General features: G+C 54.6%; 1 protein-coding gene across 3 annotated transcripts; it reads left to right on the top strand.

The window, feature by feature from the left end:
• Positions 1 to 33: 33 nt before the first annotated feature.
• NACC1 (nucleus accumbens associated 1) lies at positions 34 to 27,209 on the top strand. Of its 3 annotated transcripts, XM_003941714.4 has the most exons (7): positions 34 to 145; positions 1,184 to 1,321; positions 21,260 to 22,213; positions 22,291 to 22,464; positions 23,305 to 23,410; positions 23,510 to 23,607; positions 24,179 to 27,209. In XM_003941714.4, the coding sequence occupies exons 3-7, from the start codon at positions 21,268 to 21,270 to the stop codon at positions 24,436 to 24,438; spliced, it is 1,584 nt and encodes a 527-aa protein (XP_003941763.1). In that variant the 5' UTR covers positions 34 to 145; positions 1,184 to 1,321; positions 21,260 to 21,267; the 3' UTR covers positions 24,439 to 27,209. The 3 variants fall into 3 exon arrangements, with proteins under 3 accessions (XP_003941763.1, XP_039321478.1, XP_074240654.1); XM_039465544.2 differs by lacking the exons at positions 34 to 145; positions 1,184 to 1,321 and adding an exon at positions 1,431 to 1,644; XM_074384553.1 differs by lacking the exons at positions 34 to 145; positions 1,184 to 1,321 and adding an exon at positions 1,783 to 1,914.

Genomic DNA, 27,209 nt, shown 5'->3' with positions numbered 1-27,209 from the left:
GACGGCCGGGATCAAAATGTAAGACATAAAGGAAGCGCGCTGATCGTGCTTTTCCGGGGGTTTTAATCACAGCGGATCCCCTGGGAAGGGACACGTCACTAGTCCCATTTCACAGATGAGGAAGTTGTGGCTCAGAAAAGGGGCGGTAAGCGGAGAAACGCAACACCTAGTGGTCCTAGTCTGTTTTCTGGGTGCTATATACACATTATTTCAGAGCACCCTGCAGGGATAACCCAGGCTCTGGAGTTGGATTTACTGGGTTTGAATCTCAGTTCCACCACATGCTCTAGGCAGGTTACTCTCGGGGCTCCACTTTTCTTACCTATTACATAAGATTCGTAGTTTCTAAGATAGAACAAAGATTAAATGATACCTGGAAAGTATGCAAAGAGCTACTCTAACATTGTTTAAGCCTTAGGGCTCGGTAACGTCCTAACCAGTGTATAAAGGCAAGACAGCGAAATGTTCTCACTGCCTGTGTTCCAGTCTCAGCTCGCCCTGCGACTTGTTCTTAATTCTGAATTTCAGTTACCGCTTTTGCAAAATGGGCAGAAGTTTTTAACGTTTTTTACTGGGTTGTAGTGAGAAGTAAACGAGTTAGTGCAGGTAAAATGCTAACAGAACCTAGCATCAGGTATGCATCATAAAAGTCTTAGCTCTTATTGTCGCTTTTGAGCTTGGGTTTAAATCCTGGCACCCGCCATCACTTCTTTACTGTGTGATAATGTTGACCAGCTCTCGTCATTTCTCTGTTGCTTTTTTTTTTTTTGAGACGGAGTCTTGCCCAGGCTGGAGTGCAGTGGCACAGTCTCGGCTCACTGCAACCTCCGCCTCCCGGGTGCGAGCGATTCTCTTGCTTCACGCTCCTGAGTAGCTGGGATTATAGGCGTCCGCCACCACGCCAGGCTGATTTTTGTATTTTTAGTAGAGACGGGGTTTCACCATGTTGGCCAGGCTGGTTTCGAACTACTGACCTCAGGCGATCCACCCACCTCGGTCTCCCAAAGTGCTGGGATTACAGGCGTGAGCCACCGCGCCCGGCCGCCTTTATTTTCCATAGTGTGTCTGTGACAGTTCCCACTAAAAATGTTACGTGAAGTTTAAACGAGCTAATTCCCCTAAAACGAGCCTAACACAGTGGCTGCCACAATAAACAGCTGTCATTATTATTTTTGTTTTACAGGAAACTAAAGTTCGGAAAGGTAGAGCGACTTGCCCTAGGTCGCGAAAACAGAAGGTGGCGGGGTCGGGAATCGAATCACTGAGCTGAGCCGACGTGCTGGCGAGGATACCCCAGGGGCATAGAGAGGAGACGAGGCCGGTTAGAAGGGGCGCGCTCGGAGCTCGGCTGGCCTTGCCTGGGGGGCGGGGCCTGAGGGCGGTGCGCGGGCGGGGCCGTGGCCGCTCCTCCTTGGCCCGGCTGCGGCGGCGGTGCGGCTTGCGCTCGCTCGGCGCTCGGCTGGGGCGGCCTGGCCCACAATGAATGGCCGCCGCGGCTGCCGCTGCTGCTGAGACGGAGGCCGCGGAGGCCGCGGAGGCGGAGGCCGAGGCCCCGGCGCAGGGGGGCGCGCCCCGGGCCCAGGCCCGGCCCCAGCCGCCGCTGCGGAGCCCGCCGGGAGCCCCCGGAGCGCGGCCACGGCGCAGGTGAGGCGGCCCGCCCCAGGCCTGGTTCCGGCCTCCTCCCGCCGGGGCGGCCGGAGGGCCGAGCGGGGAGGGCCTGGGTGCTTTCTCTGACCGAAGAGGATCCGGGCCCGCAGCCTGCACTGTGCCGGGGCGAGCGGGTCTGTGGAGGCCCGGTTACCGCGGGCGGCCTGAGCGTCCAGCCCGGGCCTCGGGGCTTGGGGGCGGCAGGATCGTACGCGGACCGCTCCCCCAGCTCCCAGCGAGGGAGGGGGCCAGGTCGGACCGGGACAGGTACCGGGGGTCCGGGGAAGTTGGAGGGTCCGAGGCGGAAAAGTGGGGAAGCTCCCGGGGTTGCCGGAGGGGGAGGGGGAGGAGGAGTCGGGCTCTGGGCCGGCCGAGTGGGGGAGGAGAGGAGAGCGGTGCGGCCGGAGGGGGGCGGGGAGGGGCCGGGCCTGCAGGTACCGCCTGGGCGCTGGAGGAGGTGGGTGGGTCAAGTTACAGGCCTGGGGGCGGCTGAGGAGAAGCCCAGGAAGTGGGGCACGGTGGGTGTGGGCGGAGTTAGTTCGGGTGGGGGCGGATAGGAGATCCCAGAGATGTTTGCCGGGGGTCACTTGAGGTCGGGACTGGAAGAGTAGTGGGGACGGGGAGGCTAGAGCAGGGGGCGATCAGGTAAGGTGCGGGACTGCTGTCTGAGCTTTGGGAGTGCGGAGAGCGGAGCCTTTGGGCTAGGCTAGAGGGGATGTGGGGGCAGGTCAGGAAGAACTAGTGTGACCAGAAAGTATACATGGAGATGCGTCCCCCACCGCCCCTAACTCCAGTGTTAGTTCAGGGTCACATCTAAGGGGTTCCCTCTTTCCCACACCTCATCCCTGAAGCCTCTAGAGTCCCGACCCTACCCTTGGGCAAGCCTCTGCCAACTGTTTAAAGACACTGGCCAGTGGGTGTTTGTGTGGGCTGCTGGAGACAGTCTGGAACACCTAGCTTAGGCATCTTGTTTATCACAAGGTGGCCCGCGCCCACCCCCACCTTATATTTCTACAGAGAGGCAGCCCAGCAGACATTACCTGAATATTTTAGGATCCTGCATTCTTTCTCTACTTTTTGTGGCCAGAGGCTGGCCGTTCAAGCCTAGTGGATGGGAACTCAGCCACCATCGTATATATTAGTACCATGGTCTCCCAGGCACCAGCTCCTTGCGGCTGAGTTCTGTGTGCAGACTCCCTGGGGGTGAAGAATTAGAGGGAGTGAGCATGTAAGACTCTGTTGATGGTGATGGGTGAAAGCAGGGCACAGAGAAAAGGTGAAGGGGATCAAATCCGGCACTCACACCCTGGCCCAGGGATCGACCTCTGGGACGCTGGTCCTGGGCCAGGCCCTGTGCCGAGCTTGCTGGTCCGATGAGCTCATTGATGGCTCACCACCACCGGGTCAGCTTAGGCCTTCTCTGTGGTCCAGACGAGGAAGCTGAGGCTCGGGGTGGTGTGGCTTGTCTCTAGTCATATGAGCAGACAGTGGCTGAACTGGGATTGTCTGACCCTCAGCCCAAACCCATAGTTACTCAAGTGGCCTTCCAGGAGGGTGACTGGAGGAGCTCCTTGTTCTGGATTCCCTGGGGGGCATTCTCCTTGGCCCAGGCCTTTCCCCCTGCCCACCCTGAGGGATGATGGGCCAATCCCCTTTGGGACAGACTGAGTTTCCATGGTGTCCCTGGAGACTGGAACAGTGGAGGTGTCTTTCTCGGAGTCCTGGTCACCCCTTCTTCCCTATTCCCCTCCTGGGAGCCAAGAGGTCAGGGATCATGGAGCTGTGGGCTGGCTGTGGGAAGTTGAGGAGGCCTGGCACCACCGCGGCTGGACTTTGCTTGCCTGGACTGTTTTTGCCCCACTTGGCCCCCAGTTGGATGGCAGCAGCTTTTGTTCCTTTCTGGGCTGATTGCAAGGCTGTTACCAGGTGGCCTCAGGACTTTCATTTGGGATCCTCTGCACCCGAAGCAGGAGCCATAAACTGCTGGGTCAAGTGGTGTCAGCCAGTTCTTCCGGGTTTAATAATAGGTTGTCACCCTAATTCTCCCCAGTCTCCCTATAGTTCCCAGGACACCCTCCAAACGGGCCTTGCCCTTCTTCCCTGTCTGGCTAGCCACTTGGTTCTGGGATGAGCAGGAATTGGGCCAGCTGCTGCGCATAAAGAGCGCGAACGATCCTCCCAGCATGATTGGGCCAGGATCGGCTGCAGGGTCTGCTTCAGCACAGACTGGGTCTTCGGGACCTAAGCAGGGTCAGATACCAGGGATGGGGGGTTGGGGGTACCGTCCAGTCACTCAGCTGAAATGGGAGTTGGCCCTGGTGAGTGGGGGACCGGCGGCGCCTCAAGCAGCTCAGGTTTGTGCCTGGAGCTGGAGGAGAAGGCACCAGTAATAACTGCTTTTCAGTGAGAACTCAACATGCACAGACTCTGTGGGGGCAAGTGCAACAAGTAGGCAGCCATTGAGACAGTTTAATTTCACTGCTGGGTGCTGACTCCCCGCTGGGGGCTGGGGAGGTATCCCGGAGTAACAGATCCGGGAGCAGCTAGCTCTCAAGCGTCTTACATTCCAGTGAAAGTGACCAAACTTCCACAAGCAAAGCATCAAGATAATTTTATATACCTCTGTGTTTACAAAGATGGTGTAGCAAACTGAAGTTGTCGTGATTGCGCGCTGGGGGGATGGAGAGGTTTCCATGGGTGGCCAGAAGTCCTCCCATAAAGCTAGGATCTGAATAATAATAGCTAGTGGGTGGGTGGCTCTGGGGTGAGGGAGGGGTCGGTGTTCCGGTCTCAGGAGACAGCACATTTGCAGCTTTTTATTGAGTCTGTTCAGTCTCCTTCGAAGTGCTCTAAACATTTTGTCTTCATGAGGGAAGGAGTGGGGGGATGATCCTGCCGTGGAGACAGAGACTCTTAGTGCCACTCACAAGAAAGAGAAGCCCTGTCTCTGGGTCTCCTGGATCTGCCCGTCACCCCCAGACGGAAGTTCAGAACCCTTTGGCCTGCATCCAGGGTATTAAAAAATCTGGCCTTCTGGCCAGGCGGCAGGGAGCCCCAGCAGGTTCTTGAGCTGGGCTTTGAGATGGGAGTTTCGGTCAGCCTTACAGGTTCTACTGAAGGAGTCTTCCTGGAGGATGGGGGGTTTGGAGAGAGTTAGTGGTTGGCCCGACATTGTCTGACCCTAGATTTCATCAGTGTCGTTGCCAGAGCCTGTGTGGAGAGGGATCCCACCATGCTTAGTGGGGCACGTTGCAAAACACAAGGCAGTGTTCATGCCAGTCTGCGTCCTCTCTCAGGTCCTCCCTCCCTCTCATTTATCCTGGGTTGCTCTCAGCACTTGTATGCACTTGAACTCATTTAAGCCCATTACTAGTGGGTCCTGCCTTTGTCATCATTTGACACACAAGGAAACTGAGGCACCTGAGTCTTTCCTTCAAACAAGCTCCGATATGGTCTGGCTACCACCCCTGTGCCACCTTCCATCCACTTTCATGTCCCTCAGCTCCCTTCATTTGCTCCTCAGTCCCCTCGGCCGCTAATGCCTTCCCCTAGGGAGCTCTCTGGGCCACAGAGGCTGGGAGGTGGCACTGGGCCTGCCTGCACATTAGGTAGGGATAAGGACCAGGCGACCCAGCAGAGCTGGTGTGTCTGAGGTTGCGATCCTGGTGTAGTCGTGGTATTGTCCTTCCAGCCTCTCACTACTGCCTCCTTGGCGAAGGTCTCACTCTGTAGAGACCTGTGTGCCTTCTCTGAGGGCTTTAACTGTGTCCAGGTTGTGTTTTCTAAATCGAGCAAAGGGAGAGGGTAGGTAAGGGTGACAGATACAGTATAGTGGAGAGTGAAATTTCACACTTAGCACTACCCCTGTCTCAGCCATTGAGACTCTGGGCACAGGTCTTGACCTCTGAGCTTCAGTCTCCTCCTCTGATAAGTAGTGACAAGCAGGCACCTATACTGCTGTGTTTAGCAACTGGGGGCAAGCCTGCCTCCTCTGGGGACACTTGGGGAATGTCTGGGGACATTTCTGGCTATCTCTGCTGAGGGTGGGGTTGCAGCTGGCATCTAGCCGGGCTACAGGCCAGGGATGTGGCTCGACGTCAAAGAATGGGGCAGCCCCCACCACAAAGAATGACTGATGCAAATGCAGTGGCCAGGTGGAGAATCTCAACTGTCTGGTTATCGTGAGGTTTATGGGAGAGGTTGGCATCTAGGGTGTGATTGGACAATGCTGTGACGGCTCTGGGGAAACCCCCGGCGGGTACTGCCTGGTAGTCCCATGAAATGTGCAGGGTTCTGGGAGATGGTGAGACGCATAAAATGTCTCCTCCTCTCAGGGAGTTTGTGGCCCAGCAAGGGCCGGGGATACAGCTAACCGCAGCTGGCATTCATGGGCACCAGCTACGGGGTGAGCGCCAACTGACCTGTGTTCTTTGGTTGTTTAATCCTTGAAACAACCTTGTGAGATGGCTGCCGCTGTCAGCCCATTTTCTAGATGGGAGACTGATACTGGGGGCGAGCACTGTTGAGGGTAATGCTGAATGACAGGCTTTATAAGGGGTTTGAGCCTAGGACTATAGTAGGATTTGCAATCTCACGCCCTGCGTGGTTCTCTACCCAAGCCCAGCAGGCCCCACTCCCAGGATGATCCCCACCCCTCCAGCCCCGCCAGCCTCCTTTGTGTTAGCGGCACTGGTGTCACCTCAGGGCCTTTGCACTTCCTGTTGTTCCCCTGACCCTTGGTTGCCGCTGCTGCTCTGTCTTTTGGGTGTGATCTGATTGCACACAGGGACTGGGATGTAACTCCAAAGGGTGGGCTTATGGTTGGAGTTGGCGGGGGGAGGGAGCAGGCAGCCTGCGAACTCCATGAGGATGGAGGGAGAGCTTCTGCCAGGCTCTCCAAGGAGCTGGAGCTGCTGCCTGCAAAGGGAGGCCAGATTGCTGAGGGCTGCTAGGAGGAGCGAGTGGGAGGAGGGAGAAGGGAGAGGCAGCACGTGGAGACTGCTCATTCCGGGAGATGGTGGTTGCAGGGAGGAAGGGCTGGAGAATAGCTGTAGATGGGAGGATTGGGAAAGGAAGAATGAAGAAGGCCTTCCTTGGGGATTAGAGAGAGGGTGCCCCAGACCCTGAGGTGGGGGTTCTTAGACAGGCAGAAGACCCTGTTTCTGGAGGGGACACATCCAGTAGCGAAGGTAAAGATCCCCAGCTCTGGGCTCAGCCTGTCCTCTGGTCTGGTCTCTGCCTTGTTTCCCTGAACGACAGTTTTCCCATCTGTTAAATGGGTTTAGTCACAGCCACCTCACATCTTTGCCTGATTAGGGAGCCAGATGGCCTGTGCCTACCTGCTACATGGCCCCGGCCTCTGGCTTCACCTCTCTGGGCCTCGTTTCTATCCATGAAATGGCAGGAAGGCTCATTTCTTCCTCAGAAACTGTAAAGAGGAGTAAGTGAAATGAGCCTCGACTGAGCCCTGGCCAACTCTGGGCATACAGTCAATGAGACTTAAGTAGGGGACACTGTGGTTAATCCTATTGCCACTATGGGTTTAATGACAGTCTTTGGGGGAAAAAAAAATGAATCACATCTATGTGTGTATAAGAAAAAAATACAGGCCGGGTGCAGTGGCTCATAGAGGCTGAGGCGGGCGGATCACTTGAGGCCAGGAGTTCGAGACCAGCTTGGCCAACATGGTGAAACCCCATCTCTACTAAAAATACAAAAATTAGTCAAGCTTGGTGGTGAGCGCCCGTAATCCCAGCTACCCAGGAGGCAGAGACATGAGAATTGCTGGAACCCAGGAGGCTGAGTTTACAGTGAGCCAAGATGGTACCATTGCATTCCAGCCTGGGTGACAAGAGGAAGACTGTCTCAAAAAAGAAAAAGAAAAAGCCGGGCGCGGTGGCTCAAGCCTGTAATCCCAGCACTTTGGGAGGCCGAGGCGGGTGGATCACGAGGTCGAGAGATCGAGACCAACCTGGTCAACATGGTGAAACCCCATCTCTACTAAAAATACAAAAAATTAGCTGGGCATGGTGGCGCGTGCCTATAATCCCAGCTACTCAGGAGGCTGAGGCAGGAGAATTGCCTGAACCCAGGAGGCGGAGGTTGCGGTGAGCCGAGATCGCGCCATTGCACTCCAGCCTGGGTAACGAGAGCGAAACTCCGTCTCAAAAAAAAAAAAAAAAAAAGAAAGAAAAAGAAAAAAAATACTGATGCCAATAGTAGGATCCATACAATCAGATAGCATTTATATACATATATATTTTTTTAAGATGGGATCTTGTTGCCCAGGCTGGTCTCAAACTCCTGGCTTCAAGTGTCTTCCTGCCTCAGCCACCCAAAGTTCTGGGATTACAGGTGTGAGTCGCTGCCCCCAGCTGAACGCTTTGTCCTTCACTAACTGTTTTCCTGGACTGCCTTCACATTCGGCCCCTACAGAGGTGTGTGTGTATGGTTCTGGGTCAGGCAGGTGACCTGGATAGCTGCCAGGATTCGGCCATATCCTGCTGAGCTGCATGAAGGAGTGTAGGGCTCGCTAGGGCCTTTATTCCTTGTTACACTTGCAGTTGCTGGTCTCCTTTAACTGGCTTGTAGGTTCTTAGCCCATCTGGGCTGCTGTAATAAAATACCTTAGACTGGAAGCCAGGCACATAGCTCATGCGTCTAACCTCAGCATTTAGGAAGCTGAGATTGTAGGATTGCTTGAGCCCAGGAGTTCAAGACCAGCCTGGGCAAAATAGTGAGACCTCATCTTTCAAAAAATTATTATTATTATTATTATTTTTTTTTTTTAATTTTTTTTTTTTTGAGACGGAGTTTCGCTCTTGTTACCCAGGCTGGAGTGCAATGGCGCGATCTCGGCTCACCGCAACCTCCGCCTCCTGGGTTCAGGCAATTCTCCTGCCTCAGCCTCCTGAGTAGCTGGGATTACAGGCACAGGCCACCATGCCCAGCTAATTTTTTGTATTTTTAGTAGAGACGGGGTTTCACCATGTTGACCAGGATGGTCTCGATCCCTTGACCTTGTGATCCACCCGCCTCGGCCTCCCAAAGTGCTGGGATTACAGGCTTGAGCCACTGCGCCCGGCTATTATTTTTTTTTTTTTGAGACGGAGTTTCGCTCTTGTTACCCAGGCTGGAGTGCAATGGCACGATCTCAGCTCACCGCAACCTCCGCCTCCTGGGTTCAGGCAATTCTCCTGCCTCAGCCTCCTGAGTAGCTGGGATTACAGGCACGCGCCACCATGCCCAGCTAATTTTTTGTATTTTTAGTTGAGACGGGGTTTCACCATGTTGACCAGGATGGTCTCGATCTCTGGACCTCGTGATCCACCCGCCTCGGCCTCCCAAAGTGCTGGGATTACAGGCTTGAGCCACCGCGCCCGGCCCAAAAAATTATTTTTAATTTTAATTCTTTTTATTTTTTTTCTCCTCCCCTCTCCTAATTTTAATTTATTTTTCACCCGTGACACAGCCCTCAGGAGAGCCAATTAGCTGGGCATGGTGGCATGACTCTCTAGTCCCAGTTACTCAGGAGGCTGAGGCGAGAGGCTAACTTGAGCCCAGGAGGTGGAGGCTATAGTGAGCCGAGATTGCACCACTGCACTTCAGCCTGGGTGACAGAGCAAGACCCCGTCTCAAAAAAAAAAAAAAAAAAAAAAAAAACCAGACTGGGCCATTGATAAACAGCAGAGATGAGTCGCTCATAGTTGTGGAGGGTGGGAAGTCCCAGATCGCGGGGCCAGCAGATTCCGTATCTGGTGAGGGCCTGTTCCTCATTGGTAGCACCTTTTAGGTGTCTGCACAGGGTGGCAAGGACAAATAAGCTCTCCTCTTTTACATGGGCACAGTTCCTATTCATGAGGATAGAGCCCTCCTGACCCATCACCTCCCAAAGGCTCCACTTTTTTTAAGTTTTTGATCAACAACTTTTTTTTTTTTTTTTTTTTTTTGAGATGGAGTCGTGCTCTGTTGGCCCAGGCTAGAGTGCAGTGACGCGATCTCAGCTCACTGCAACTTCCACCTCTTAGGTTCAAGCAGTTCTCCTGCCTCAGCCTCCCGAATAGCTGGGATTACAGGTGTGTACCACTACTCCCAGCTAAGAGACAGGTTTCACCATATTGGCCAGGCTGGTCTCAAAACTCCTCACCTCAGGTGATCCGCCCACCTCGGCCTCCCAAAGTGCTGGTATTACAGGCGTGAGCCACTGCGCCCAGCTGAAGGCCCCACTTAATGCCACTGCTTTGGAGATAGGCCTCAGCTTGTGAATTCTGGGGAGATGTAAACATTCAGACCATAGTGTCTGTCAGTGGCCATGTCACCGCTTCCCTGAAAGTCATCAGGAAAGGACTGTGCTTTTGACGGTCTCTCCCAGGCCCCTGCTGGCTGGGGAGTTCTGCGTCTCTCTGTCCCCAAGAGCTGGCAGTTACTACTCCCAGGAATCATGCCGCCAGCCCCCTTCCCGCAGATGGCAGGATCTACCAGCAGTGTGAGCAGTTCCTCAGGTAACATTGAGCTCTCAGCAGGCCTCTGACTGCTAACCACCCACCTTGGTGACTGTCAGAGGAGGTCCTCTGTCTGCCCAGCCACAGAGAGTGCCTCTGAGCCCTATTCCTGTTTTAGCTGCATTAATGTGGAGCAAAAAAGGGAGTTAGATTGGGAGGAATGGAAATAATTTTTTGTTCATTGTTTCCACAAAGAACTCTGAGCACCCACTGGGAACCTAGCCTGGTCCTAGGGGTCATGGACACAACAGAGGACTACACAGGCAAACTCCCTGCCCCAACTGACATGAAGCCAAAACAATGCCCAGTTTGCAGGGGGCAGTGGCTCGCACCTATAATCCTAGCACTTTGGGAGGCCGAGGCAGGAGGATCGCTTGAGCCTAGGAGTTTGAGGCTGTGGTGAGCAACGATGGTCCCCCTGTACTCCAGCCTGGGTAACAGCAAGACCCTGTCTCAAAAAAAAAAAAGGTAGAGAAAGGGCTTTGTATGACCAGGGAGAGAATGAAGAGCCGTGGTTGTCCTGGGGACAACATTCCCATTCTAGGAGGTCTGAGAGCAAGCAGGGCCAGCCTGCCAGGGAGCCCAAGCTGTGTCACTTGGGGCCAAGGTGATGCCAAGTGGTTTTGAAGGAGTTGAAGATGAGTCCGAGGATCTGAGCGAGGAGGGCCAGAGCTGGCGAAGCTACGGTATTCACAGGTTTGGGAAAGGACTGGAGCTGGGTCCTGGAAGTGCTGAGTGGAGGTGTTTGGGATGTGTGTGAGTCTGGCATTCACAGGGAGGTCCGGGCCAAAGACTCCGGAGGGGGAGGCATCAGTGAGTAGATGGTGCTTTGGGCCTGTCTTAGCTCAAGCTGCCACACAACAAAGTATCACAGACTGGGTGGCTTAAACAACAGACACTTACATTTCAGAGTGCTGGCGGCTGGCAGTCTGAGATGAGCATGCCAGCATGGTCAGGTTCTGGAGAGGGCTCTCTTTGTGGCTTGCAGACAGCCTCCTTGTTGATATCACTCTTACGACCTCAGTCAACCTTAATTAGATCCCAGAGGCCTTGCCTACAGATACAGGCACACTGGGGGCTTCTGATTTCAACCTATGAATTTGGAGGGACATAGTCAGTCCATAGCAGAGCCCTGAGACTGAGCCCAGTCCCCTGGAGGTGAAAACACTTTCTGGAAGGGCTACACTCCCAGTCGACTACTGCCCTTTCTAGATCTCGGCTCCGGTGTCACCCTTTCCGGGCAAGATCAGGCACCCCAGTGTGCAGCATGATGGATCCATGTGACTAAGGATGAATGGCTCTGTCCCCTGCTGGACCGTGAGCTCCAGAGGCAGGGCTACTTTGTCACCATTGTGGCCTACCCAGGCAGGGACCTGGCAAATATTTGTTGAGTCGTTGTTGGGAAGTCATGGAAACCGCGTGCTGTGCCCTTGGATCTCAGCAGAAGATCTGCTCACGCCTGGGGCCAGGACTAGGCCCTGTCCTGGCTGGGAAGGTCCCAGCTGCCCCACGGCTTCTTGTCCTTGTCCCCCACACCCTCAGGGGTGCTGCTATGCTGAGTTTTAACAAGAGATGATTCTGATACGGTTTTCTGCCCTTGGGGAGTTTATAGTCAAATGGGACTTAGTTTCCTCAGAGATAAGCTTCAGGGCGCTGTGGCTCGGTGGGGCAGTTAGAGGGGCATCTTCCCTAGCCTGGAGGAGTGGGAAGCTGAGGGTGGAGGAAGAGAGTATTCTGGGCATGGTACGCAGCTTGGGCAGAGGCCTCACCGAAGTAGAGGGGACCGGGCAGTGTGTTTGAGCCTGAGGCAGGTGGGGGTTTGGTGGGGACCAGAACTATTAGGTGGTTTAGAGGCCTCAACCCCCGACTCGATCCCATCCCTGCTCAGCCAGCAGGTGACCCTGCCAGGGACCTGCTAGTGAGAGACCTGTTTCCTCTGAGAGTCCAGTCATGGCTGCTCCCTTCCTGGGGCTAGTGTGGATGAGGGACTTGTTTCAGGGGCCCAGGTAGTTTTCCTTCTGAGTCCATTGGGCAGGATTGGGCCAATCACAGAGGGATGGAGGGGTTCCCAGGGATGGGTCTGCTCTGGCACTGCAGCTCACCCTGTCCACTCTGTGCAGGGGCCACTGGGGAACTGGACAGAACAGCATTGAGGTCACTGCGGCTCACAGCCCGCAGCCCCACTCCCCTAGTCCCCAGCAGCATTGAGGGAGGGTTCCCGTGTGCTAATTGGCTGAGTGTTTGGACCAATTGCTAATCAAAGGCTTCAAAACCCTGGGTGCTGGGGTGCTGGGCTCTGAAGCTGGGGTTCACAAGGTATGGGGGACCCCAGCCTGAGTGTCAGGTCGGCTCGGCTCTCATTTTCAGGCGGGAACCTGGGCCTCCCCCAGCCCCCACATCTGTGTTGCCTCTTGTTATCCCTGAAACCATGCAGTCTCCATTGCTGAATGGGGGAGTTCAAGACCAGCCTGGACAACATAGTGAGACCCTGTCTTTAAAAAAAAATTAGATGTGGCCGGTGCCTGGTGATTGGTTAGGTCACTTTGAGGCAGTCCTGTGCCCAGTCTGCACTACTTCTTTAAATTTTGTTTGGTTTTGGTGGGGTGGTGGGAGGGGTGTGTGGTTTTTTTTTTTGTTGTTGTTTTTGTTTTTCTATTTTATTTTTATTTTATTTCTTTTGAGATGGAGTCTCTCTCTTTCGTCCAGGCTGGAGTGCAATGGGATCTTGGCTCGCTGCAACCTTGCCTCCCGAGTTCAAGTGATTGTCTTGCCTTAGCTTCCTGAGTAGCTGAGATTACAGGCACGTGCCACCATGCCCAGCTAGTTTTTGTATTTTTAGTAGAGATGGGGTTTCACCATGTTGGTCAGGCTGGTCTTGACCTCCCGACGTTGTGATTTGCCTGCCTTGGCCTCCCAAAATGGTGGGATTATAGATGTGAGCCACTGCGCCCAGCCCTGCTTTTTTTGTTTTTTTTTTGTTTTTTAGAGACAGGGTTTTACTCTGTGACCCAGGCTGAAATATAGTGGTGCAATCATCACTCACTGCAGCCTCTCTTTGACTCAAGTGATCCTCCCAAGTAGCTGGGACTACAGGTGCAAGCCACCAAGCCCCACTAATTTTTAACTTTTTTGTAGGGATAGGGGTCTCACTATGTTGCCCAGGCTGTTCTTGAACCCCTGGCTTCAAGGGATCCTCCCACCTCTGCCTCCCAGAGTGTTGGGATTACAGGTGTGAGCCACCGTGCCCAGCCTCTCTGCATTGCTCTTTAACACATTTACAAATATTTACTGAGCATCTACTTCATTCTGAAGAAGTAATCTTGAATAACACTAGCCAAGGATGCCAGCCTTCACTGAGCTGACAGTCCCCTTGGAGGGTTTAACTGTGCATACAACTCCTTTTTTTTTTCTTTTTTGAGATGGAGTGCAGTGGTGCGATCTTGGCTTATGGCAGCCGCAACCTCTGTCTCCTGGGTTCAAGTGATTCTCCTGTTTCAGAGTAGCTGGGATTACAGGCATGCGCCACCATACCCAGCTAATTTTGCATTTTTAGTAGAGATGGGGTTTTTCCATGTTGGTCAGGTTGGTCTTGAAATCCCGACCTCAGGTGATCTGCCCACCTCAGCCTCCTAAAGTGCTGGGATTACAGGTGTGAGCCACTGCACCCGGCTTTTTTTTTTTTTTAAGATGGAGTCTCGCTCCATCAACCCATTTGTTGCCCAGAGCTGGAGTGCAGTGGCTCCATCTTGGCTCACTACAACCTCCACCTCCCAGGTTCAGGCGATTCTTGTGCCTCAGCCTCCTGAATAGCTGGAACTACAGATGTGCGCCACCACACCCGGCTAATACTTATATTTTTAGTAGAGACGGGGTTTCACCATGTTGGCCAGGCTGGTCTTGAACTCCTAACCTCAGGTGATCCGCCTGCCTCAGCCTTCCAAATTGTTGTTTTTACAGGCGTGAGCCACCACTCCTGTACATATAACTTTTTCTTCTTATTACTATTTTTTGAGATGGAGTCACTCTGTCACCTAGGCTGGAGTGCAGTGGTGCTATCTTGGCTCACTGCAACCTCCACCTTTTGGTTTCAAGAGATTCTTCTTCCTCAGCCTGCTGAGTATGTGGGACTACAGGTGTGTGCCACCACCTGGCTAATTTTTGTATTTTTTTAGTGGAATTGGGGTTTCACTATATTGGCTAGGCTGGTCTCGAACTCCTTACCTCATGATCCACCCATCTCGGCCTCCCAAAGTGCTGAGATTACAGGCGTGAGCCACTGCGACCAGCCTGTACATATAACTCTTAAAATGCTCACCTGACCCTGGGACTCACTTTCAAAGATGTTCACGTTCCCTAGGCCAGGACCCCACCTGTCCCACACTCTTCCTGGCAGCCCTGTTCCTACTGCATCGTCCTCCAGCCACACCAGCTTTCTTTGGGTCCCTGGACCACACTCGATACCTTCCTACACATGAGTGTAATCACCGTCCTGGCTCGCTCAACCTTTGATGATCCCTACCACCAAGGCCATGTGCTCGGTTGACAAACCCAGCCCAACTGTAATGAAATCATCCCCCCATGACTCCTCAGTATACAGTATGCAGCTCCGGATGGATACAGCACAGCTAGTCCTTTTAGGGCTGTGTCCCCGACACCTCCCACAAAGGAAGATGCAATTGATCAAGATGGGTTGGATGAACAACCCGTTCTATAGATGAACAAACTGAGGTGAGGGGCTTTGGCTGCACTGCATACCTGTCCTGTCCTCCTCCTCCCTGGAGAGTGAGCCTGGAACACCCTGCTAGGAACTGGAGGGCCAGCCTCTTCCCTTGACCATCTTGGTCCTTGTCATTTGGGCCCCAGTACCAGTAGTGGCTTTAATTTGGCTGCCCAGGGAGGTGGTTCAGGGCTGCCAGGACCCCTGAAGTGGGCTCTTTGGGCTACCTAACCTGGTGTCTGCTTCTCCTGCGTCTTCATGCAGAGGAGCCAGCTTCTGGCCCATTCAACTCTGAGTTTGAGCTCGTGGGTGGATATTTTTGCTGCCGTATGACTGGGATTCCTAGATGCAGGCTCTACCTTCTGATTGCCCTAAGGGTGTTTTGGGGTTTTGTTTTGTTTGTGTTTTTATTAGGATGGTGGCAGCGATGTTGAGGAGGGGAAGAGGGAGGAGGATATGGGCAAGTGTCACAGGCTGTGGTGCCCAGGCAGACCTTGTCTGAAGCTCAGCCTTGCCGCTTTCTGGCATGTAAGTGATAGGGGCAGCAGATGACCTCAGAACATATCTTTTGTCTTTTTGTTTGTTTGTTTTTGTTTTGAGACATAATCTCGCCCTGTTGCCCAGGCCGGAGTGATCTTGGCTCGCTGCAGCCTCAGCCTCCGGAGTAGCTGGGATTACAGGCACCCACCACCACACGCAGCTAATTTTTGTATTTTTAATAGAGGTGGGGTTTCACGGTGTTTGCCAGGCTGGTCTCTCAACCTCAGGTGATCTGCCTAATGCGGCCTTCCAAAGTGCTGGGATTGGCCGGGCGAGGAGGCTCATGCCTGTAATCCTAGCACTTGGGGAGGCTGAGGCAGGCGGACCACTTGAGGTCAGGAGTTCAAAACCATCCTGGCCTATATGGTGAAACCCTATCTCTACTAAAAATTTAAAAATTAGCTGGTCGTGGTGGCACACACCTGTAATCCCAGCTACTCAGGAGCCTGAGAATCACTTGAACCGGGGAGGTGTAGGTTACTATGAGCTGAGATCACGCCACTGCATTCCAGCCTGGGCAACAGAGCAAGACTCTGTCACCAAAAAGTGCTGAGATTACAGGCGTGAACCACCACACCTTCAGGACATATCTTTTGAATTTTAAACCTGGTGAATGACTTTAAATGACATCAGGAGAGTCCTTAATTTTCACATGACCTGTTTTCCCAGCTGTGCAAGGGGAGTATGAAACCACCCCTGAAGTCTTGCTAAGAGGATTTGGGGAGCTCACCAAAGTTGTGTATCAGTTCCTCCATTCGCCTGGGTGTTGCAAGGGGCAGGGCCCGCATCTTGCTTGTGGCCTGCCAGGGTAGCAGCTCAGTAAGTAAGATGGTATCTCACTGTGGTTAGAATTCACATTTCCCTGGTGACAGTGATGTTTTTGTGTAATTTCCCTGATGACTAGTGATGTTTCCATGTAATTTCTCGAATGGTCATTCAGTAACAAGAAGTGTAGGTTGAGTTTGCAGAATCTGGTTGGCCTCATCAGCCTTGACTTCCAAATGGAGAAAGCAGAGATTTGGAGCTCCTGGTTGGAGGAGCCAGTGCTGGAGCCGGGATTCAACTTGGGTTGCACCTCCAAGCCTTCTATTCTTCACAGCAGCCCTTTCAGACTGAACTGGTGTTAGCAGATGGGAGCAGAGTAACCACTGTTTCCTCAATTCCCAGCCCAGGGAGGCATATCTGAGCTAACGGATGAGGGAGCATGAAAGGCGCATGGGAGCTAACGGGGGTGAGGGAAGATGTGCATTCCTGCATCAGGGCCTTTGTGCGTACTTGGTACTTTCTCCTGTTGGCCAGCTGGAGTCTCTGTGGAGGGCCTGTCTTCCTTAGGGAAGGCTTCTCACCGCACCATGCCCAGTTAGCACCCGTTGCCCTCTAGAGACCCTGTAGAATTACAGAGGAGGCCGGACGTGATGGCTCATGCCTGGAATCCCAGCACTTTCGCCTGGACAACAGAGTGAGACTCCATCGCAGTTGAGGGGAAAAAAAAAAAAAAGCCTGTAATCCCAGCACTTTGGGAGGCCAAGGCAGGAGGATCACATGGTCGAGAGATCGAGACCATCCTGGCCAACATGGTGAAACCCTGTCACTACTGAAAATACAAAAAAAAAAAAATTAGGTGGCTGTGGTGGCACACACCTGTAGTCCCAGCTACTCAGGAGGCTAAGGCAGGAGGATCGCTTGAACCCAGGAGGCGGAGTTTACAGTGAGCTGAGATCGTGCCATGGCACTCCAGCTTGGCAACAGAGCGAGACTCCATCTCAAAAAAAAAAAAAAAAAATTCTCACTTTTACCAGTAGGGTCAGGTAGAAAGGCACCACCTTCCTTTGAAGCCTTTTTTTTTTTTTTTTTTTTTTTTTTTTTGAGACGGAGTTTCGCCCTTGTTACCCAGGCTGGAGTGCAATGGCGCGATCTCGGCTCACCGCAACCTCCGCCTCCTGGGTTCAGGCAATTCTCCTGCCTCAGCCTCCTGAGCCTTTGAAGCCTTTTGATGACTGCCCCAGAGTGTGGGATACAGCCTTCTCATCTCCCCACACAGCCAGTTCTTCCTGGAAGAGGCAGTCCAGGGTCTGATGCAGAAGTTCACACATTGAGACCCCCACTTCCACCACCTCCCCAAGCTGTTCCTCTCAGGTCAGTGCCCGAGGTGGGCTACCTGACCAGCATCAATTCCCATTTCTGGAGGCTGAAGTGGGAGGATCACTTGAGGCCAGGAGTTCATGCACCAGCCTGGGCAACATAGCAAGACCCCGTCTCTTCAAAAAGTTTAAAAATTAGCTGGGCATGGTGGTGCAAACCTGTAGTCTGAGCTACTCAGGAGGCTGAGGCAAGAGGATCCCGTGAGCCCAAGACTTCAAGACCCATAGTGAGCTATGATCTTTTTATTTTTATTTTTATTTTTTTGAGACAGAGTCTTGTTCTGTCACCTTGCCTAGAGTGTAGTGACACCATCTCTGCTTACTGCAACTTCTGCCTCCTGTGTTCAAGCAGTTCTCCTGCCTCAGCCTCCCAAGTAGCTGGGATTACAGGCATGCACTACCACACCTAGCTAATTTTTTTTTTTTTTTTTTGTATTTTTAGTAGAAATAGGGTTTCACCATGTTGATCAGGCTGGTCTTGAACTCCTGACCTCAAATGATCCACCCGCCTTGGCCTCCCAAAGTGCTGGGATTAGAGGCAAGAGCCACCTGCCCTGTCGTAGTGAGCTATGATCTTGCCGCAACATTCCAGCCTGGATGGCAGAATGCGACCCTATCTCTGTAAAAAAAAAAAAAAAAAAAAAAAAAAAAAAAATTCCCATTTCTTTCTCCCCTCTGTGCCCTCAAGCACTTTTGAGTTAATTTGCTTAAATTAAATATGTATGGCATGATTTCACAGATTTTACTTGTTTTAAAACATTACTGACTTTTGCAAATAGGCATTTAATTCACCAAGTTTAAAATCCAAAAGACCTGGAAGTATACTTTGCAAGTCTCCTCCTCACTCCTGCCCAGAGGAAATCAGTCTCACTGTTTCCTCCTTTCTAGTTTTTTTGTGTGTGTGTCTGTGTCTGTGTGTCTGTGTGTGTGTGAGAGATAGTCTAGCTCTGTTGCCAGGCTGGAATGCAGTGGTGTGATCTCAGCTGACTGCAACCTCTCTCTCCTCTCCTGGGTTCAAGCGATTCCCCTGCCTCAGCCTCCTCAGTAGCTGGGACTACAGGCGCATGCCACCATGCCCAGCTAATTTTTCTTACTTTAGTAGAGATGGGGTTTCCATGACCAGGATGGTCTTGATCTCCTGACCTCATGATCTGCCTGCCTCGGCCTCTTTCTTTTTTTTTTTTTTTGAGGCGGAGTTTCGCTCTTGTTACCCAGGCTGGAGTGCAATGGCGCGATCTCGGCTCACCGCAACCTCCGCCTCCTGGGTTCAGGCAATTCTCCTGCCTCAGCCTCCTGAGTAGCTGGGATTACAGGCACAGGCCACCATGCCCAGCTAATTTTTTGTATTTTTAGTAGAGACGGGGTTTCGCCATGTTGACCAGGATGGTCTCGATCTCTTGACCTCGTGATCCACCCGCCTCGGCCTCCCAAAGTGCTGGGATTACAGGCTTGAGCCACCGCGCCCGGCCAACCTCGGCCTCTTTCTTTTTTAAACAACTTTATTGAGATGCACACACCATGCAATTCCCCCATTCAAAGTATACAGTTAATCTTTAGTATATTCACAGAGTTATGCAACCATCACCACAGTCAGTTTTAGATTTTTCATTACATCAAGAAGAAACCCCCGCTGGGCGTAATGGCTCACTCCTGTAATCCCACCACTCTGGGTGGCTGAGGCAGATGGATCACCTAAGGTCAGGAGTTCGAGACCATCCTGGCTAACATGGTGAAACCCCGTCTCTACCAAAAATACAAAAAAAAAAATTAGCTTGGCATGGTGGTGTATACCTGTAAGCCCAGCTACTTGGGGAAGCTCAGAGGAGAATCCTGGAAGGTGGAGGTTGCAGTGAGCTGAGATCACGCCATTGCACTCCAGTCTGGGCAACAGAGCGAAACTCTGTCTCACACACACAAAGAATAAACCCCACACACCTTTGCTTTCCCTCACCACACCCGCATTCTCCCTGCCTCCCAGCCCCTGGCAACCACTAATCTGCCTCCTGTCTGCGTGGATTTGCCTATTCTGGACATTTCCTATAAATGGGATCATACAATCTGTGGTTCTTTTGTTTGGCTTCTTTCACTTGGAATAATGTTTTCTAGGGACATCCATGTTGTAGCGTGTGTCAGAATTTCCTTCCTTTTTCTAGCTGAATAATATCCCATTGTATGGGTTGACTGTGTTTTGTTGGCCCGTCCATCGGCAGATGGACGTTTGGATCGTTTCCACCTTTGGGCTATTATGAACAGTGCTGCTGTGAACATTTGTGTACAGGTTTTCAGTGCAGGCAAACGTTTTCGTTTTTCCTGGGCATGAATTCCAGGAGTGGAATCGCTGGGTCATATGGTAACTCTTTAACTGTTTGAGGAACTGTCAGACTGTTTTCTGTGGTGGCTGTGCCATTTTGCATTCCCACAGCAGTGGAAGAGGGTTCCGGATTTCTCCTCCTCGCCAACTTTTTTTTCTAGCCAGCCTAGTGGGTGGGAGATGGTGTCTCATCGTGGTTGGGATTTGCATTTCCCTGGTGACTACTGATGTTTTCTTGTAATTTCCCTGATGACTAGAGATGTTTTCATGTAACTTTTTTTTTTGAGACAGGGTCTCTGTTGCCCAGGCTGGAGTCTAGCAGCGCAATCATAGCTCAGCGCAGCCTTGACCTTCTGGGCTCAACAGATCTGCCCCTCACAGCCTCCCTAGTAGCTGGGACCACAGGTGTGCTCCACCACGCCGGGCTAATTTTTGTGTTTTTCGTAAGAGGCCATGTTGCTCAGGCTGGTCTCTATTTCCTAGGCTCAAGTGATCCACCTGCCTCACCCTCCCAAAGTGCTGGGATTACAGGCGTGAGCCACTGCACCCAGCCTCATGTAATTTCTTTTTCCCTGTTTTTTGTTTTGTTTTGTTTTGTTTTTGAGACAGTCTTACTCTGTCTCCCAGGCTAGAGTTCAGCGCCATGATCTCGGCTGCTGCAGCCTCTGCCTCCTGGGTTCAAGCAGTTCTCCACCCTAGCTTCCCCAGTAGCTGGGACTACAGACTCATACTACCTTACCTGGCTAAGTTTTATATTTTTGGTAGAGACAGGGTTTTGCCGTGTTGGCCAGGCTGGTCCTGCACTCCTGGCCTCAAGTGATCCGCCTGCCTCAGCCTCCCAACGTGCTGGGATTACCCAAGTGACCCACCAGTCCTGACCTCATGTAACTTCTCGAGTGGTCATTTAGTCATTCATCAAACAGTGATTGAGGGGCCTGTGCCCAGCACTGCAGAATCTGGTGCACAGTCAGATAACCCTGCCTTTTTGGCATTTCCATGCCAGTGCCCTGCAAAGATACCACATAGGTACCTGGTGCTAGCAGTAGCTGGCACTCAGAGGTGGCGTACTGTGTCCTAGCCACTCTTCCGAGCACTTAAGCAAATTCAGTTACTCTTCCAAGTACATACTCTTCAAGTATGCCTGTGCCCCCTCCTCTTTGCAAGGGACAGCATGTGCCACCCTGGTCTGCGGCTGGCTTAGCAGATTTAACCACGTATTCTAAAAATGAGTCTGTACTGGGGCAGATAGGGGGGTTCTGTGCGACTCAGCTCCATATCACATTCCATCGAGTGGATGTTCCTCCAGCAGCGGAGCTCTTCGGGGCCAGGCCAGCACCCACATATGCCGCCTGACCCCATCCCCCCGTCTCTTTCCCTCCATTCCTCCCTGTCCCCCATGCAGCCGCCGCCATGGCCCAGACACTGCAGATGGAGATCCCGAACTTCGGCAACAGCATCCTGGAGTGCCTCAACGAGCAGCGGCTGCAGGGCCTGTACTGTGACGTGTCGGTGGTGGTCAAGGGCCATGCCTTCAAGGCCCACCGGGCCGTGCTGGCTGCCAGTAGCTCCTACTTCCGGGACCTGTTCAACAACAGCCGCAGCGCCGTGGTGGAGCTGCCGGCGGCCGTGCAGCCCCAGTCTTTCCAGCAGATCCTCAGCTTCTGCTACACAGGCCGGCTGAGCATGAACGTGGGTGACCAGTTCCTGCTCATGTACACGGCCGGCTTCCTGCAGATCCAGGAGATCATGGAGAAGGGCACGGAGTTCTTCCTCAAGGTGAGCTCCCCGAGCTGCGACTCCCAGGGCCTGCACGCGGAGGAGGCCCCATCGTCGGAGCCCCAGAGCCCCGTGGCGCAGACATCGGGCTGGCCGGCCTGTGGCACCCCGCTGCCCCTCGTGTCTCGGGTCAAGACGGAGCAGCAGGAGTCGGACTCCGTGCAGTGCATGCCCGTGGCCAAGCGGCTGTGGGACAGTGGCCAGAAGGAGGCCGGGGGCGGTGGCAACGGCAGCCGCAAGATGGCCAAGTTCTCCACGCCAGACCTGGCTGCCAACCGGCCTCATCAGCCCCCGCCACCCCAGCAGGCCCCGGTGGTGGCAGCAGCCCAGCCTGCTGTGGCCGCGGGAGCAGGGCAGCCGGCCGGTGGGGTGGCGGCAGCGGGGGGCGTGGTGAGTGGGCCCAGCACGTCAGAGCGGACCAGCCCCGGCACCTCCAGCGCCTACACCAGCGACAGCCCTGGCTCCTACCACAATGAGGAGGATGAGGAGGAGGACGGCGGTGAGGAGGGCATGGATGAGCAGTACCGGCAGATCTGTAACATGTACACCATGTATAGCATGATGAATGTCGGCCAGACAGGTGAGGCGCCGCCTGGCCCCTGCCCCAAGGGCTACCCCGGCCTCACCTGCCACTCACGTGCTACTCTCTCCCTGCAGCCGAGAAGGTGGAGGCCCTCCCCGAGCAGGTGGCCCCCGAGTCCCGGAATCGCATCCGGGTTCGGCAAGACCTGGCGTCTCTCCCGGCTGAGCTCATCAACCAGATTGGGAACCGCTGCCACCCCAAGCTCTACGATGAGGGCGACCCCTCTGAGAAGCTGGAGCTGGTGACAGGTGGGCCGGTCTCGCCCCAGATCTCTCCTCTCCACAGCCTCAGAACCAGCTGGGCTGGGCTGGGCAGCTGGTTAGGTGCCCCCAGACCTCAGTTTCCCTATCTGCTGCCGTGTTGGTAACAGCCACCCTCAGGGCAGGGGTGTTGGTGAGATTCGAGTTGCTGATAGAGCAAGGCCTGGCCTGTAGATTTCTGGCTTAAGGGGTTGGTATGAGCATTGGCTGTTACTGTTGGGCCACATGGGTAGATTAGCTACTTCCTGGGTTCGTGTGAGGGCCAGCTACCACCTAGGTTAAGAATTTGGGCGGGCATGGGGGCAAATGCCTATAGTCCCAGCTACTCAGGAGGCCAAGGTGGGAGGATCCCTTGAGCCCACGAGGTCAAGGCTGCAGTGAACTGTGGTGGCCACTGCACTCCAGCCTGGACGACAGAATAAGACTTCATCTCTAAAATAACAAGAAGAATGCCTTTGGCCCTCGGGTCAGAGTGCCCGGGTGTGAGCCTCCTCTTCCTGTTGGTCCTGCTGAGCCTGGGCCCATCTGTAGCTGGTGACAGCCAGTGTGCTCACCTCACAGGCTTGCGGCATGACCATACAGCAGGCATCCTGGGAATTGTGAAGCCACTCTTTCTGTCCTCTCCTGAGCACTGATGAGGCAGGGAGTCCCAAGGAGCCTCCCCTGACTGCCCTTAGGGTAGAGGTGGGGGGAGAAGGTTCCTGGGTGAGTTCTCAGGAGCTAGAGCCCAGCAGGGAGGGCCTGGGGTGTTCTGAGATGAGACTTAGCATCAGGTGGGCTGTGCAGTATGGGGGTGCCCCAGGCTATCCTCTGGCTTCCCCTCACCAGGCACCAACGTGTACATCACGAGGGCGCAGCTGATGAACTGCCATGTCAGTGCGGGCACGCGGCACAAGGTCCTGCTGCGGCGGCTCCTGGCCTCCTTCTTTGACCGGTGAGGCCCTCGCCAGAGCCCAGGGAGGGGGAGCTGGGCTGCCCAGGCCTCCTCACCACCACTCTGAGCACTGACTCCCTCCATGTTCCCTGCCCCCAGGAACACACTGGCCAACAGCTGCGGCACTGGCATCCGCTCTTCTACCAACGATCCCCGCCGGAAGCCCCTGGACAGCCGCGTGCTCCACGCCGTCAAGTGTGAGTGTCCGCCTGGCTGGATGGGGCATGAGCCTGGGGCACGGAGGTTGATGTTTCCTCCGCAGTCTTGGTGCTGACAGCGGGCTAGCGTTCAGTGTTGAGAAGCATTCTGGGGCTCAGTCTAGCCTTGCTGGGAAGCCGCTGTGATTGCTTCGAGATTTCTTCGTGACTGGGGGACATGGGTGCTGAAGGGAAGCCAGGGAGCCTGTCAGGCAGGAGGCTTTTGAACTCAGGGCAGTCTGGGAGGGATAAGGCAGCCAGATGGTGCTAGCCACTTGTCATGTGGGGGCGTCTAGATTTTAAGGTGGCCTCTCCCAGTTACTAAATTCTGGCAAACGATCTGAATTTTTCAAGAACACGAGGCCATTCCATCAAAACCCACACATTTCCACACATGGGTGAACTCAGTCTGGTGTAGGGGCGGATGCACGTGGTGTGGCGTCCTGGCTTGTGGCCTCACTCATCTCCCCTTTGAGGGAGAGTCAGTCACAGATGCTGTTGGGGGACGGGTGAGTAGGCTTGTGGGAGTCACCTGGCCCCCGTGCTAAGGCCGCACCCCGCTGCTCCACAGACTACTGCCAGAACTTCGCCCCCAACTTCAAGGAGAGCGAGATGAATGCCATTGCGGCCGATATGTGCACCAATGCCCGCCGCGTCGTGCGCAAGAGCTGGATGCCCAAGGTCAAGGTGCTCAAGGCTGAGGATGATGCCTACACCACCTTCATCAGTGAAACGGGCAAGATCGAGCCGGACATGATGGGCGTGGAGCATGGCTTCGAGACCGCCAGCCATGAGGGCGAGGCGGGCCCCTCGGCTGAGGCCCTGCAGTGACCCGCCCGCCTGGGAGGCTCCCCATGGGGCCGCACACTCCCCCTCCCGACACACACCCCTCCGACATCTTGGTCACGAGCTACTGTCTGTCCCTCCCCAGGACCCGCGGTGGGTGCTGCATGTTCCTGGCCCTCTGCCCCTCCTGTCCCACCCCCTTCCCCCACCGAGAACCGGGCCGGGAGAGGACCACAGGGTAGGTGGCACGAGGTCTGTGTTGCCTTCTTTAACACACACTTGTGCGTCGGGGGAGTTCTGGCTCCCCATCCTAACCCCTAGCCGTCATCTCCCCACTCACCAGGCCCGCCAGGGGAGGGGGCTGGCCTGGGGGGCTTGGGAAGGCCCCCTCCTCAAGTCCTGGGCCACCTCGCGGAAGCGTTCCTCAGCCTCCGCCTCTCACTGCAGCCCCTTGGGACTCGAGGGGGGCCCCAGGGGTTCTCAGGACCCCTCCCACCACCTCCCAGTGCTTCCACGTCTCCAAAAGCGCCTTCCTGTCACCCTCGTCTGTCCCTGCACCTGGGGGCTGGGGTAGGCGAGGCTGTGGGGACTGCCCATTTTACAGCTGGGGAAACTGAGGCTCCGAGAAATTGCACAACCGACCTAAGGTGGCCGGTGGTGGCGTGCCCGGTGCCCTTTCTCCTCTTTTCCGCCTCTGCTGCCCCCATTGGTCCTCTAGGGCCTGAGAGAGGCAGGTCCTAAAGGAATGGGGGCTCTTGGGGGCAGACTGAGGGTCTCGGAGGATAGAATGAGAGGTTTCCAGGGCTGGCAGAGTGTGTGCGTGTGCGTGTGCAGAAGTTTTGCTTTCAAACAAATGAAGATACAAGAAGCAGTAGGACCTGGGTTGGAACCCAGGGCAACAGGCTGTGGGGGCTGCTGCCCCTCCCTCCATCTCCCCACCCCCACCCCGCCCCAAGGCAGGGCTCCTGGCCCCCACCCCCTGTACATAATTTTTAAAACATTTTTTTAGCGAATGAAATATTGAAGTATAAGATTCCTTTTATTTTTCAAACCAATGGGGCTGTGTCTGTTGTCCCCCTTGGTCCCCAGGGGTGGGGGGGCCATGGAAGCTAGGATGGTGGTGGAGGGGGCTGGGGGGCAGGCTGAGAGTGTGTGTGTGTGTGTGTGTGTGTGTGGAGCGTGGGTGTGTTTCCATGGTAGGGCTCCAGTCCCAGCTGCTGCCTGGGCTCCTGTGGGTCCTCCTGGGTTCCCCCTCCCCTGTCTACCTTCCCCAACAGGGCTACAGTTGAAGAGTGTCCCAGGCCTTGGCTGGTTGGCTGGGCCCAGCTTCTGGGGGCTGGGCAGTGCAGCACAGCGTAGGGCTGGGCCGGGCCCACTTCCATTGTTAGCAGTTGTTTGCAGAATTTTCTCTTTTACCATTCCTCGTTTTGTTCTCACCCAGAGCGGGTGGGTTTTTTTGTGTGTGTGTTTCAGATTTTCATGTGAACGCAGAGTTGTTTTTTTTTTTTTTTTAAACTCCCCATCCCCCTCTGTGGGTGTCCTTTCACCATCCACATCCTTGTTTGCTTCTGGCCCTCGTCCTCCCTGCCTCTCCTCTGCCTCCCCAACCCCTGCCTACCCACTGCTCCCTGGGGTCTCTCCAGGGGCAGGGGGATTTCAGGAAATGAGGTGGGGGCTAGCTCCGACTGGACCCTTGGAATCTGATTTGGAGACCATCCCTCTGATGGGACCAGCAGCCCTGCTGGCCTGCTGGGGGTCCCTCTTAACATCTGCTTGTTGCGGGGGTCAGTCATGAGTGCCAGGGTCTGGCTGGGGTCTTGGCACTGCCTTCCTGGCCGGGGCCTGGCACCGTAGTCCCCAGCCAGCCTGAGTGGGGGATGTTGACACCCCCAACTAAAGCACAAGCACCTTAGTCGCCCCTCCTCTGCCCCTGCCTCCTAGCCTGCCGCCCCACCCCAGCATTGACCCCAAAGCACAATGCCCTGGTCACTTGGCAAGCGGCTGGGCCCAGTGGAGGCTGAGGGGCGGGCTGGGGCTCCAGCCAGAGCCCGAAAGGAAGCAGTGCTCCCCAACTTCCAGGCCTTAGTTGGGGTGGGGGGGCCAGCTCCTGGGCCTGGGGTCTTCCCACCCCCACCCCCTTATCCTGGGTAGACCCCTGCCTGCCCCTCTGCCTTTTCCTCGGGTGTCCCTCCTTGAGCCCCTGTGGCACTGGCGTGGGTGGCAGAACCCAGTTGTTTCAGGGACCCCAGGAGGAGCCCCCTGGCTCCCAGGACTGTATGTGTGGGTCTGGGGGGTTGGGAGGGGAAGAAGGGCCGGGCAGGGGGTGCAGGGGAGGAAACTCCTCACCAGGAGAGCCAAAGACAGGGTTGTGCCTTACCCCAGGAGCCACCCCTGTGCCCCCCTTGCCCTGCCGTTCATCCCACCCCTCCCCCTGGGCGGCCTGCTGCTTTTTCCTTCTCTTCCTCCCTTGCCCTGCCCTGAGCTGCATGGTTCCCCCACCCTGGGCAGCCAGGAAGGAATCTGAATGGAGAATCACTGACCACCAGAGAAAAAAAGACTGTGGGGCCTTTCCTTGCCAACTCCCCTTCCCTGGCCGCCCACTCACCCACTCCTCTTTCACGCAGGATAGGCTGCCCACCCTATCCACGTGAAGTGCCAACGCCTTCCCCACCCTGGGCCGAGCCCCCACCCCTCCCTGGGCCCCCAAGTGAGATTGCACATTTAACTACTGTAAGGAGAGGAGCGGCGTTGGCAAATGTGAACCATGAGAATATCAGTGATACTGATGAGAATAAACTAAACGCCTTTGTAACAGC

The sequence above is a fragment of the Saimiri boliviensis genome, chromosome 14 (genome assembly GCF_048565385.1).
Source record: "Saimiri boliviensis isolate mSaiBol1 chromosome 14, mSaiBol1.pri, whole genome shotgun sequence".
NCBI lineage: Eukaryota > Metazoa > Chordata > Mammalia > Primates > Cebidae > Saimiri > Saimiri boliviensis.
The sequence above is the reverse complement of the archived record's forward strand: the minus strand, read 5'-3'. Positions and strand labels throughout refer to the sequence as shown.

Coding starts and splice junctions, on each gene's coding strand:
- NACC1 (XM_003941714.4), top strand. CDS start 21,268: ATGGCCCAGACACTGCAGATGGAGATCCCGAACTTCGGCAACAGCATC. Junction 22,465..23,304: donor GAAGCTGGAGCTGGTGACAG/GTGGGCCGGTCT, acceptor TCCCCTCACCAG/GCACCAACGTGTACATCACG. Junction 23,608..24,178: donor CGTGCTCCACGCCGTCAAGT/GTGAGTGTCCGC, acceptor GCTGCTCCACAG/ACTACTGCCAGAACTTCGCC.